The following is a 12,613-nucleotide window of genomic DNA, read 5'->3' on the forward strand; positions in this document are numbered from 1 at the left end:
ATAGTAGGTATCAAGAGATGTTCATAGTGAGAATCATATGAGTTGCACCTGTTTTATATAATTTATAATTCAAGAAGAACACAATCTAAAGTAGCTAAAAAAAGCATGTTCAGTATAGAGTTGCAGTTTCACACCTTATGACCAAGCTTGGATCTACTGTCGGAAACCCCTCTGCTGTCATCATTCTCAGTGAGCATCTAGAGATAATTGGTGGCAATAAGGCATGATCAGATCATGGAGCAAAAGGCGTCGACATCATGGAGCAAAAGGCATTCCTCCAGGACCTGGTCCGAGGATGCTTTGAGAAGCGGTTCGTGCAATAACGCGACCTCGGCCAGGTAACCAAACGGGCCAAAAAAAGCTGGGCCGATGCGAGCCAAGGGGCAGGCAGGCTACCAAACGTGGCCCAATTGATCCTTCATTTTTTTGTGAAACACAATACAATCAAAGACGCTCACACATACGCGCACACACTCACCCCTATGAACGCACACACGCACACCCCTACCCCTATGAGCACCTCCGAGAGGCTGCATCGAAGATCTGATCCGACGGGTCTTGAGATTGACGAAGTCACCATAGGCACCTCGCTGTCAACAGGAACGTCGCCTCCCACTGAAGAATATTCCGCCTTTATGAGATACCAAAGTGTCAAATCCGGGATTTGAACTCTGGTGGGCTGAGGGTGCTACTACCCTCCTAAGCATCCAACCACAAGTTGGTTCTCTTGATCCTTCGTTCTGAGATGGGGCTCACGAGACATGAAAGTACAACAACAATTGTTTGACATGCTGAAACGTTTTAATTTATTGACTGTAGTTAAGCTTGCGTATTTAGCTAGTTTTCGAGATGCAAATTTCTCGAGTGCAAAGAATTTCCTAGAGAAAAAATGACTGACTCGAACAAATAATAATTCTGATACTCATAATTGTATCAATGAAAATCGTCTGCAAAAGAATTTTACAACTAAAATTCCTAACAGTTGGTCAGTTTCCTGGGAAGCCTCGAGAAACTAGAAGCTCATATATAACCCCCTCCACGCCTATAAATTCTGCCCCCGTCCTTCAGCGGTTCACACGAACAACACCTGTACACACAATTCTTGGAAATCTCAAGGGGAGAAAGAAAAGACTCCAAGAAATGGGGTGTAAGCTGTCAAGGGCCGGGGAGGGCCCGGGATGTGACAAGGCCGCAGCCGCGGCCGCTGGAACCTCCAGCGATTGCGGAGACGCAGCTACACGGCGGTCGGCGTTGCTGACGCCGTCGACTTCACCTCCCCCAGCGCCGACGCCTTCGTCGCCTTCGCCTCCCCCAGCGCCGACGCCTTCGTCGACTTCGCCTCCCGCAGCGCCGACGCCTTCGTCGCCGACGGCTTCCTCGCCCTCGCCGTCGACATCTTCGCCTTCGCCTTCGCGTCCGCAGTCCCCGAGTCCGACGCCTTCGTCGCTATTATCTGCTGATGAGGTTAGGCTCTTGTTCTTGCATTCTTGGCTGATTTCTGTTATGTCCCCTTCGCAACTCCTTCTTGCATTCTTGGTGATTTACGCCTCCGCAGTCCTCAACATCGACGCCTTCGTCGACATCATCTACTGACGAGGTTAGGCTCTCGTTCTTTCTTGCATCCCCTTTTGCTGGCCCTGTTCCGTTCTTGGTCGATTCTGTAATATTTGATCCGATTGCCCACAACCCTTTCCCCCCGCCCCGGAATCTTTATCTATTTTTCTGCCGTGTGTGATTCGTTGATCCTCTGGTTTTAACACTGGAAAAATGGCGATTACAGGAAGACCTATGGGAAGAGGAGTTCCTACAGTCTATTGAAATCACGCACCCTCAGGTATGAATCTTGGCTGCAGAAAAGGGACTGTTCTCTCCTCAACCTCGAATCTTTATTGACGGTTCCTGATTATTTATGGTACCTGTTGATGAACTGCATCTTGCTGGATCCTCTGATCCAAGTGTGCAAGCTATGAACCTCGGTTCTTTGAAATTGGTTGGAACTGTAAGATTTAGATACTGTGGTTTCAGCTACTGAAAAATGTTCATCACAGGAAGACGAACGGGGGGAGGAGCAGGAAGTTGATCCATTTCTGGAGTCTCTTGGCACCACTCATCTGACTAGCACACGCTCTCAAGTATGAATGATTCACCCCCTTTATTGACTCTTTAAGCTCGTTAATTAGACTTGTCCAATTAGAAATGCTCAACCTAATATAGTCTGAATGTTAGCTCATATTTACTCCATGATCTGATCATGCCTTATTGCCACCTTTCAATTATCTCTAGATGATCACCGAGAATGATGACAGTGGAGGGGTTTCCAACAGTAGATTCAAGCTTGGTCATAAGGTGTGAAACTGCAACTCTATACTGAACATGCTTTTTTTAGCTACTTTAGATTGTGTTCTTCTTGAATTGTAAATTTTATAAAACAGGTGCAACTCAGATGATTCTCACTATCAACACCTGTGAAATAATGGGACAAACTTTTGTCTAGTAAAAAAAAATGCAAATTCGTGGACCTCCAATATTTATTGGCTGATTGATGTACTAAAGTTTTATTGGATTATTTGGCATATCTCTGTGATCATGATTTTGCTGGTTTTATAGGAACTTGTTCTGACTTTGGACAATTATGATAATGACATCATCACTGAAAAGATCATGGTATATTCATGTATACTATTCTTTAGTTATGTATACGATACTATTAACTTCAGTTCTTCTAACTCCGTGATCCAACACTACACAGCTACTCAGTAAAAAGTATGGTTTCTTTAGACGAGTCCCTGGAGATGGCAGCTGTTTTTACAGAGCTTTCATTTTCAATTACTTGGTAACAGTCTCAATCCACTTGCTCTCATTATGCATTTCTGCCATATGCATGTGTGGACGCTAGAAATAATTGATGTTTAAACAGGAGAATACTGTAGAAATAAAGGATGATGACAATCGCAAGACAGAAGCTGCCCGCCTCAGACAGCGTGTTGAAACATACATGCTAGCTTGTTATCGTTACGACGAAGACTTACTGCCTGCTTTTTGTGTATGTATTACTCAATTCTCAGCTTAGAACACATTTATTCAATTTTTCCAGTGTGTATATTCTTTTCAGACAACTCCATTGAGTTTCAGATACAACTATAATTGGCGTTGGCTCATTGTCTAGCAAACTGACAGTCCTTTAAAACGCTTTGCCTTCGGGTAGCACATACATACCATAAGTGGGTCGAGTCTACATTATATGTACTTGTAAATTACATGTATGCTTTGCATGCTCCATAGATCAAACATAAATGTTATACATAAATTTTCCATCTATCACAGAAAACAAAAGACTGTATATGCTGGATATGGTTACCATTTATCATGGGATTGTCCCTTTTGCTACTTTGCATAGTGTTCAGTTATTTCGAATTTACAGGTTCTGCTACATTAGTAGACTGACTGAAGTCAAAGATTCTTGTACGTTACTACAAATGCATTTCAAACAAAATAGAGTTGGCGTTTTTAACACTGTATCTGAGCACTCTTCTGTTTGGGATCCTTTACAGTCATTTGCACAATTCCCAAATAACTTAGTTTACTATGCTCGATACTGGTTAAGATTTGTTGCATTTGGTTTCCCTTACAATATATGTTGAATAATCACTTAATTTGCTAAATTTATGTTTGCAGGGATTTGAATCTGTGGTTAGCTTAATTGAACAGGGGTATGGTTAAACCATCCTGAGAATTTCAAGCTATATCTACAACATAAACCAATTCTTTCTGATTGAGTCCTCACTGTTAAAACCTTTCTGTTTTGTAGCCTTGCTGCCGGAGAACTATATCACATGGAGATGACCGAACATGTCACATCACAAAGTGAGGATTCTTAATGATTATTATTATGTTGTCTATTTCAGGAAATAACAGAACTTTGTTGTTCAGTATTGCCCCTCCTCAGGTCGCTGACTGAGATTGAGATACGCATGAGCGAAGACTACTACCATGCTTTTCTTCCAGGAGACTATGAATCAGTTTCTGAGGTTAGGCGGATTGTGACCTGACACCATCCACCCAATAATAATAATAATAAATCTTCTTGAGTAACTTCTGCAATGCTTTTTTGGAGGAGGTTATGAATCAGTTTTTGAGGTTAGACTAATTGTGACATGACACCATCCACCAAAACAAAAAAATCTTGTTGAGTAACTGTGATATGTTTATTGTGTGTCTATGCTCACGCTTTAGAAATTTTCATTGCATTGATACTGATGAAATCTTATTAGCAGAGACTATTTCTTGAAATTTGCTTTTAAATTCTGAAACTTTAAAACTTCATTACTATGCTATGATTTCGGCTATTCGCCAATTGTTGGGAATATTCTTGGAGAGCAAAGTTCTTTTTGGAAAGCTTATTTGATATTCTGAAATACCAGGGGGAAAACAGGGTGTCTTTTTTGTCCTCGCCACTCTTGTATTCTGAAAAGTTTGCTATGTTAGTTAATTTCTTGAATTAGTTCGTCGTTTTCGTTGTCGATCTTCCATTATCCACACTGTTCAGAAGTGGAGGAATTGATCTATCTCTATATTATAGAAATTTATTCAGCACAAAATATTTTTGGAACTACATCAACTAAAATTTACAACTCTTTTGCTTGTGTTTTTTTAAACAGCTTTGCATATGGGAAGTGCGTGCTGAGGACGGCGAAGCCAACCATATGCAGATCAGAGCGCTTGTAGATGCACTAGGCATCCCTCTCATCCTGGAAAATCTTGATGGAAGCTCGCCTGTAAGGCTTAATCCGCATCACATCTACCCTAGTCAAGAATCTAAAGCAGAAGAATTGGAGCAGTCAATTGATAGTGATGATACCACAACACCCATGGCCCATGTTGAGCGTGAGGGGTCTAGAAACTTGTCGCCGGCAGAAAGAAGGAGGTTAGTGACCTTATTATATAGGCCTGGGCACTATGATATCATTTATCCGAAATAGAACTATCCATGGAAGATGACTCTGGTCTGTAACACTTCTGATTGAATGATATTGCGCTATATCTCTAGGCTAGACATTTATATTTGATTTTGGATCTTGACACTTGTCCTGCTGCTGCCTGAGTTTATAGACCTACTGCATTTGTCTCCTTCATTTTGTAAGAGCATCCGTCTCTGTTTGTGGCATGACGTGTTGTGGAGAGTGGATTTTCAGCAGGCTGCTATGGCACATGATCAGGGGTGTTAAAACCGTCTTGAACACCCCTACACAGGATGATGCACATACTAAAATTTGGCTTCTCAATCTGAATAAGTTGAAATGTGTACAAAATAAACAACTTTCTGTAGCAATTTGTACATTATTTTTCCAAACAGTTGATATGCTTGTTGCTGAAAAATATGATGTCATATTTTACTGAAAATGACATGCATTATAATGTTGCACAACGTCTGTAGTATATTGTTGATCATGATACAATGTCACAGAAGTGCATGCGGACAAATATGGGGGGTGGGGGAATCAAACAATAGAACTTTGTTCACCGAACTATAAGCTTTTCTTTAGAAAAACATCACTGTTGTTGCTCTTGCTAAAGTTTACTCGAGCTTTCGAAGAGGCTTTACCACCTCTGCATATCAGGTCTTTTTCATTGTTGACATCGTGGTCGCTCCAGTTAGCTGCAGCATGATAAAATATCTGCATGTTGTTGAGAGATTTTGCTCCTGCCAGAATGAACCTGGCAAACTCTACCTCTGTTTCGGTCCCACAATACCCTTCAAGTATCACATATTTTAGATGCTTTTTGAGGCAGATAACTGTATTAGCTGCTGGTAACCGCCTCTGTGCATGCGCCTTTTTATCCTTATTTGAGCAGAAGAAGTTGTAGCGCTGCATGTAGCAAAGGAGTAGCAAGACAAGTTAACCATCAATGAGCCAAACTTACAGTGAAAAGTCTGTTTATGAAAAATTGAAGGTTAATTGATTACCCAAATCTCAAGAGTCTGCAAAGACGGGAATAAATTTAACATGTGTACCACCTTCCCCAGCTCCTCGATATCGCTAAACTTCATGGAGAGTTTCAGTGTTGTTACGATGGGGATCGACCTCTGCATAAAGGGGGAAAAATGACAGTCAATACCATGATATATTTACAGAGTAGAGATACATTAGCTGTCTTCAGTTGTGACAAAATAAAATCTAAAATAAACAAGCAAAAAAATTCGTAAAAACGCAAAAGGCATTGCACTTAGATGCATTGATAGAAAAAAAAAGAGCCTTCAATGGAATTCCAAAAAAAAGGTCTTGAAACCGGCCGGAAGAGAATCAGTGCATGAATTAAATACTCAGACGAAAATAGTAGAGAGGCGTACGTACCTTAGGCATAATCCTGAAGCACGGCGAGTCCAGCGTGTCAAGTGCAATGCCAACCGACGTCCGGGATTTACAGGGCATGGCAGCTTGGTTGATGATGGCAGGATAGAGCTGCCAAATATCGGCATGCCAGAGCTGGAGGCTTTGGAGATTGGGCGTGCCCCTGAAGGAGATCTCCCGGATGGGGACGTGCGGCGACCCGATGGTGACCCGGAGGAGGGTGCCAGAGCGGGGGGCGAAGCGACGGAGCTCATGAACCCGGATGAGGTGCAGCTCCCGCAGCGCCGGGCAGCCGGCGATCAGGCGGTGCAGCCCCGCGTCGCCGATCACCACGGAGGACAGGTGCAGGACGACCAAGCTAGGGAAGGTGCATGGTCCGTCGGTCGTGCGGGGGTGGAGCTTGCACCAGCGAAGCTCAAGATGGCGGAGCGCGGTGCCCGGGCCGGCGCCCGTGCTGGCGCGCAGGAGGTTCGCGGGAAGCATTGGCCGGGGGCCGTCGCGAGCGAACCTGATGACGAGGCTGCCATCGACGCGCCTACCTTCTAGGGCATGCAGCCACGGGAGGGTCGTTTCGTCTTTGAGGGTGTCCACGTGGAAGCGGCGGATCCGAACGGCGCTGTGGGAGGAGAGGGCACCCGAGATTAGCCGCCCACCGCCAGGGGAGTGATCGCCGACGTCGAGCTCGAGCGGCAGCGAAGGCCAGAGAGGCCGCCAGCGGCGGGAGAGCGCCATGGTAGCGGCCGCGTTCTTGACGGGGAGGAGAGACACGATGCTGCCCAACACGCAGTCCGGGAGAAGGCTGATGTGGTCCTGCTCCATGTCCATCGTCCTCGTCCTGCTGTGAACTAATTTTCTCAAAGCTTCCATTGGCTTTTATAACCATGTTAAGATTCCGACCCGATCATATCTCGGAAAGAGAGCAAGTCCGAAACTAAACCGTCCAAAACTCTCGGGCATCACTAGCAATCGGCCTCCGATATCTAGCTTCCATCGGACTAGTCTCTGGATAGGAAGCAGGATTGACGTCAGATTTTTAGCGAGGCCCCGCTCGATTCTTTCCTTGAAACAAGGACCCGATGGCATGCCTCTGATAATAAATGCTCCTGTAATTCACATCCTCTTCTTTCAAGCTCCAACGCACAACAATGGTGTTATACATATTTTGTACCATATACATAGAGTATGGTGTAGTACTCCAACTCTGTACATACCCTTTTGTATTCAGCCACCATAGGGGCTTTTCCTATCCAATATAAGTATATAACACGAAGCACGAGCCCTCAACCGGGCATCGTTTCCCTGCACGCTAACATGGTACATGGTAATCATAGCGATCTTCTTCTCATATAGCCGCCGCCTGTGAAACCGATCTACAAGCCAGATTTTTTTGTCGTCGATGTGATCTGTTGATCACCGCCGCCACCACAACCTACAAATTCTCTGCCACCGCCGTGATCTCGTGATCGCCACCGCCACAACCAACAAAACCACAACCTACAAATCCTCTGCCGCCGCCGTGATCGCCATCGCCGCCACAACCAACGAAAACAATCTCTCAACCGCCGTGATGTGTTGATTGCCGCTGCCGCCAGCCCAACAAACACCTACAAAAACAATCCCCACACCCTCCCTCCCGACCATTCGATGGCGTCCTCCTCGACTGCTTCCTCGGCGGTCATTGGTGCTCCGCCTGCTATCAAGTTGAAGCGCGAGAACTATCTGTACTGGAAGGCACATGTTCTGCCCGCTCTCCATGGCGCTCGTGTCATGAGGCTTCTCGAAGGCTCCGACCGCTCCCCACCAGAAGAATTGGAGGTTGAAGACGACAATAAGAAAACCGTGAAGCTGTCGAACCTGGCCTATGACACTTGGATTGCCAGAGATCAGCAAGTTGCGAGCTACCTCGTCAACTCTTTGAGCGAGGATGTTCTAGCTCATGTGTTTGGTCTTGAGCATGCTGCAGATATCTGGGCGCTCTTACTGATCTTTTCTCCATGCAGTCTAAGGCCCGAGTCAATTTTCTGCATTAGAGCTCTTGCCAATACAAAAAAGGAGGCTATGACAGTGGATCAGTTCATCTCCAAGATGCGTGGGTTCGTGTCTGAGCTTGTCGCCGCTGGAAAACGAGTTGATGATGACAAGCTCAAAGACTACATCCTTAATGGGCTCGACGAGGACTACAACTCACTCGTCGCCTCCATCAATGTTGTCCCAAGTACCACCCTAAACGAGATGTGTTCTCAGCTCAAGGCGTTTGATATGCGTCAGACTATGCTCACTGCCTCGGGACAGCACACAAGCACATTTGTCTGTGCCAACCTTGTAGCTTGTGGAGGAAGCACTGACAGGCATCCACCACGGGATGATGCGCGTGGTCGCCTAGACTAGCGCCCAGACCAGCGTCGCCGTGATGATACTCGTCGCCGTGATGACACCTACCACCGTGATGACACCTACCACCGCGATGGCTACCGCCGCAATGATAACTACCATCGGCGTGATGATGGTTATCCGGGCCGTCGTGATGTGTACCAAGGTCGCCGTGATGATGGTTACCAAGGTCATCGTGATGATCAGCGCCGTCCACCTCAAGGAGGTCATGGGCGTGGGCGCACCCCCTCCCCTTGGCAAGACGTGATGTGCCAAATCTGCGATAAGGATGGCCACCCCGCCAACGAATGTTGGTGGCGTTATGCTGATTAAGATGATGGTAATGATTCTGAAGAAAAGGGGGCTTATGGTGTTGATACCAAGTGGTACATGGATTCTGGTGCCACAAATCACATTACTGGAGAGTTAAACAAACTGACCACCTGTGACACCTACAATGGCCGTGATCAAGTTCATAATGTGAGTGGAAAAGGTATGCCCATTTACACATGTTGGCCATTCAGTTTTTCATACCCCTCATAGCTCCATTCATCTTCACAATATTCCACATGTTCCTAGTGCTTCGAAAAATTTACTTTCCACACATAAAATTGCTCTTGATAATCATGCCTTTGTTGACTTTCACCATTTTTTTTCTTGATTAAGTATCAAGTCACGAAGAAAATTATGTTTAGAGGTCATCATGGTGGTTTATATCCTTTAGTCCTCTAGTGCTAGTCTCCACGGGGTCTCCCAAGCACGCCTTCATCACCATCAAGCCTTCATCCTCTACGTGGCATTGCCGCCTCAGCCACCCTTCATACTTTATTGTTCAACAAGTTTTTAGGAAGCATAAATTATCGCATTCGCCATAAATAACTCCTTACATATGTGATCCTTGCTAACAAGCCAAGAGCCATCATCTACCATATCCGGTCTCCACTGGTGTTTCTACTGTACCCTTGGAACAAGTCTTTTCTGATGTATGGGGTCATGCCCCTCCCTCTGTTGGCAAACACTTATATTATGTAAGCTTCATCGATGATTATAGTAAATTTACTTGGATTTATTTTCTCAAGAAATGCTCTGATGTTTTCCAAGTGATGTGGGCATTACCCTTCGGGTACCCGACATTAGTCTAACTCCTCCGGCCCAACTAGGGGCCCATGAAAATTGCCCAACAACCAAGGTGGACCCGCACGTCGGTTCCAGCAAAGGAGGCCTACTACAAAATGAATTCTTGATAAACAAGGCAAGAAGACATCGTTAAAGGAAAGCCTAGAATAAATCTCATTGTAACCTAGTCGAGTTCGGACAGTGTAAGGGTACATTGCCCCTATGTGTGGTTTTGGTAATTAATGACCCTATGGACTAATGTTCTCATTGAGTTTATGTGAAGGAATATTCCATAGGTACTACTTGTAGTCCATGTGTTGGATTCAAGTATGGATGCCATGAAGATAAAGATATACCTTGAGTATTGATACGCGTAAAGCACACGCCCGTTGGGAACCCCAAGTGGAAGGTGTGATGCGTACAGCAGCAAGCTTCCCTCAGTAAGAAACCAAGGTTTATCGAACCAATAGGAGTCAAGGATCACGTGAAGGTCATTGGTGACGGAGTGTAGTGCGGCGCAACACCAGAGATTCCGGCGCCAACGTGGAACCTGCACAACACAATCAAAGTACTTTGCCCCAACGTAACAGTGAGGTTGTCAATCTCACCGGCTTGCTGTAAACAAAGGATTAGATGTATAGTGTGGATGATGGTGTTTGTTTGCGAAGAACAGTAAAGAACAATTGCAGTAGATTGTATTTCAGATGTAAAGAATGGACCGGGGTCCACAGTTCACTAGTGGTGTCTCTCCCATAAGATAAATAGCATGTTGGGTGAACGAATTACAGTTGGGCAATTGACAAATAAAGAAGGCATAACAATGCACATACATATATCATGATGAGTACTATGAGATTTAATCAGGGCATTACGACAAAGTACATAGACCGCTATCCAGCATGCATCTATGCCTAAAAAGTCCACCTTCAGGTTATCATCCGAACCCCTTCCAGTATTAAGTTGCAAACAACAGACAATTGCATTAAGTATGGTGCGTAATGTAATCAACACAAATATCCTTAGACAAAGCATTGATGTTTTATCCCTAGTGGCAACAGCACATCCACAACCTTAGAACTTTCTATCACTGTCCCAGATTCAATGGAGGCATGAACCCACTATCGAGCATAAATACTCCCTCTTGGAGTTACAAGTATCAACTTGGCCAGAGCCTCTACTAGCAACTGAGAGCACGCAAGAACATAAACAACATATATGATAGATTGATAATCAACTTGATATAGTATTCAATATTCATCGGATCCCAACAAACACAACATGTAGCATTACAAATAGATGATCTTGATCATGATAGGCAGCTCACAAGATCTAACATGATAGCACAATGAGGAGAAGACAACCATCTAGCTACTGCTATGGACCCATAGTCCAGGGGTGAACTACTCACACATCGATCCGGAGGCGATCATGGTGATGAAGAGACCTCCGGAAGATGATTCCCCTCTCCGGCAGGGTGCCGGAGGCGATCTCCTGAATCCCCCGAGATGGGATTGGCGGTGGCTGCGTCTCTGGAAGGTTTTCCGTATCGTGGCTCTCGGTACTGGGGGTTTCGCGACGAAGGCTTTAAGTAGGCGGAAGGGTAGGTTTAGGGGCGACACGAGGGCCCCACACACAAGGGCGGCGCGGGCCCAGCCCTGGCCGCGCGGCCCGGGCGTGGCGGCGCCTCGTCGCCCCACTTCGTAATCCTTTCGGTCTTTTGGAAGCTTCGTGGAAAAATAAGACACTGGGCGTTGATTTCGTCCAATTCCGAGAATATTTCCTTTGTAGGATTTCTGAAACCAAAAACAGCGTAAAACAAAGAATCGGCTCTTCGGCATCTCGTCAATAGGTTAGTGCCGGAAAATGCATAATAATGACATATAATGTGTATAAAACATGTGAGTATCATCATAAAAGTAGCATGGAACATAAGAAATTATAGATACGTTTGAGACGTATCAAGCATCCCCAAGCTTAGTTCCTACTCGCCCTCGAGTAGGTAAACGATAACAAAGATAATTTCTGAAGTGACATGCTATCATAATCTTGATCAATACTATAGTAAAGCACATGAGATGAATGCAGCGATTCGAAGCAATGATGAAGACAATGAGTAAACAAATGAATCATATAGCAAAGACTTTTCATGAATAAAACTTTCAAGACAAGCATCAATAAGACTTGCATAAGAGTTACTCATAAAGCAATAAATTCTTAGTAGAAAGCTTTGAAGCAACACAAAGGAAGATATAAGTTTCAGCAGTTGCTTTCAACTTCAACATATATATCTCATGGATAATTGTCAACACAAAGTAAGAATCAATGCACACAGTTTACACAAGTGTTTGCTTCTGAGATAGAAAGAATAGGTAAACTGACTCAACAATAAAGTAGAAGAATGGCCCTTCGCAGAGGGAAGCATGGATTACTATTTTTGTGCTAGAGCTTTTCGTTTTGAAAACATAGAAACAATTTTGTCAACGGTAGTAATAAATCATATGTGTTATGTATAAGATATCCTATAAGTTGCAAGCCTCATGCATAGTATACCAATAGTGCCCGCACCTTGTCCTAATTAGCTTGGATTAACATGGATTATCATTGCATAGCATATGTTTCAACCAAGTGTCACAAAGGGGTACCTCTATGCCGCCTGTACAAAGGTCTAAGGAGAAAGTTCGCATTGGATTTCTCGCTTTTGATTATTCTCAACTTAGACATCCATACCGGGACAACATAGACAACATATAATGGACTCCTCTTTAATGCATAAGCAT

The 12,613-nt window shown here is 44.5% G+C and overlaps 2 protein-coding genes across 2 annotated transcripts; one reads left to right on the plus strand and one right to left on the minus strand.

Moving 5' to 3' along the window:
* The first annotated feature begins 1,125 nt into the window (after positions 1–1,125).
* Positions 1,126–5,132, plus strand: LOC127314503 (uncharacterized). The gene is made up of 12 exons (XM_051344975.1): positions 1,126–1,464; positions 1,556–1,597; positions 1,781–1,834; positions 2,049–2,132; positions 2,284–2,346; positions 2,608–2,664; positions 2,750–2,833; positions 2,918–3,043; positions 3,676–3,710; positions 3,809–3,864; positions 3,931–4,028; positions 4,659–5,132. The coding sequence occupies exons 1-12, from the start codon at positions 1,141–1,143 to the stop codon at positions 4,977–4,979; spliced, it is 1,344 nt and encodes a 447-aa protein (XP_051200935.1). The 5' UTR covers positions 1,126–1,140; the 3' UTR covers positions 4,980–5,132.
* Positions 5,133–5,525: 393 nt separating this feature from the next.
* Positions 5,526–7,175, minus strand: LOC127315653 (F-box/FBD/LRR-repeat protein At1g51370-like). Its single transcript, XM_051346123.1, has 3 exons — positions 6,354–7,175; positions 5,966–6,085; positions 5,526–5,867 (listed from the first exon to the last, which is right to left on the minus strand). The coding sequence occupies exons 1-3, from the start codon at positions 7,173–7,175 to the stop codon at positions 5,526–5,528; spliced, it is 1,284 nt and encodes a 427-aa protein (XP_051202083.1).
* Between the last annotated feature and the right edge of the window lie 5,438 nt (positions 7,176–12,613).

This window comes from Lolium perenne, chromosome 7 (assembly GCF_019359855.2).
Source record: "Lolium perenne isolate Kyuss_39 chromosome 7, Kyuss_2.0, whole genome shotgun sequence".
Lineage (NCBI taxonomy): Eukaryota > Viridiplantae > Streptophyta > Magnoliopsida > Poales > Poaceae > Lolium > Lolium perenne.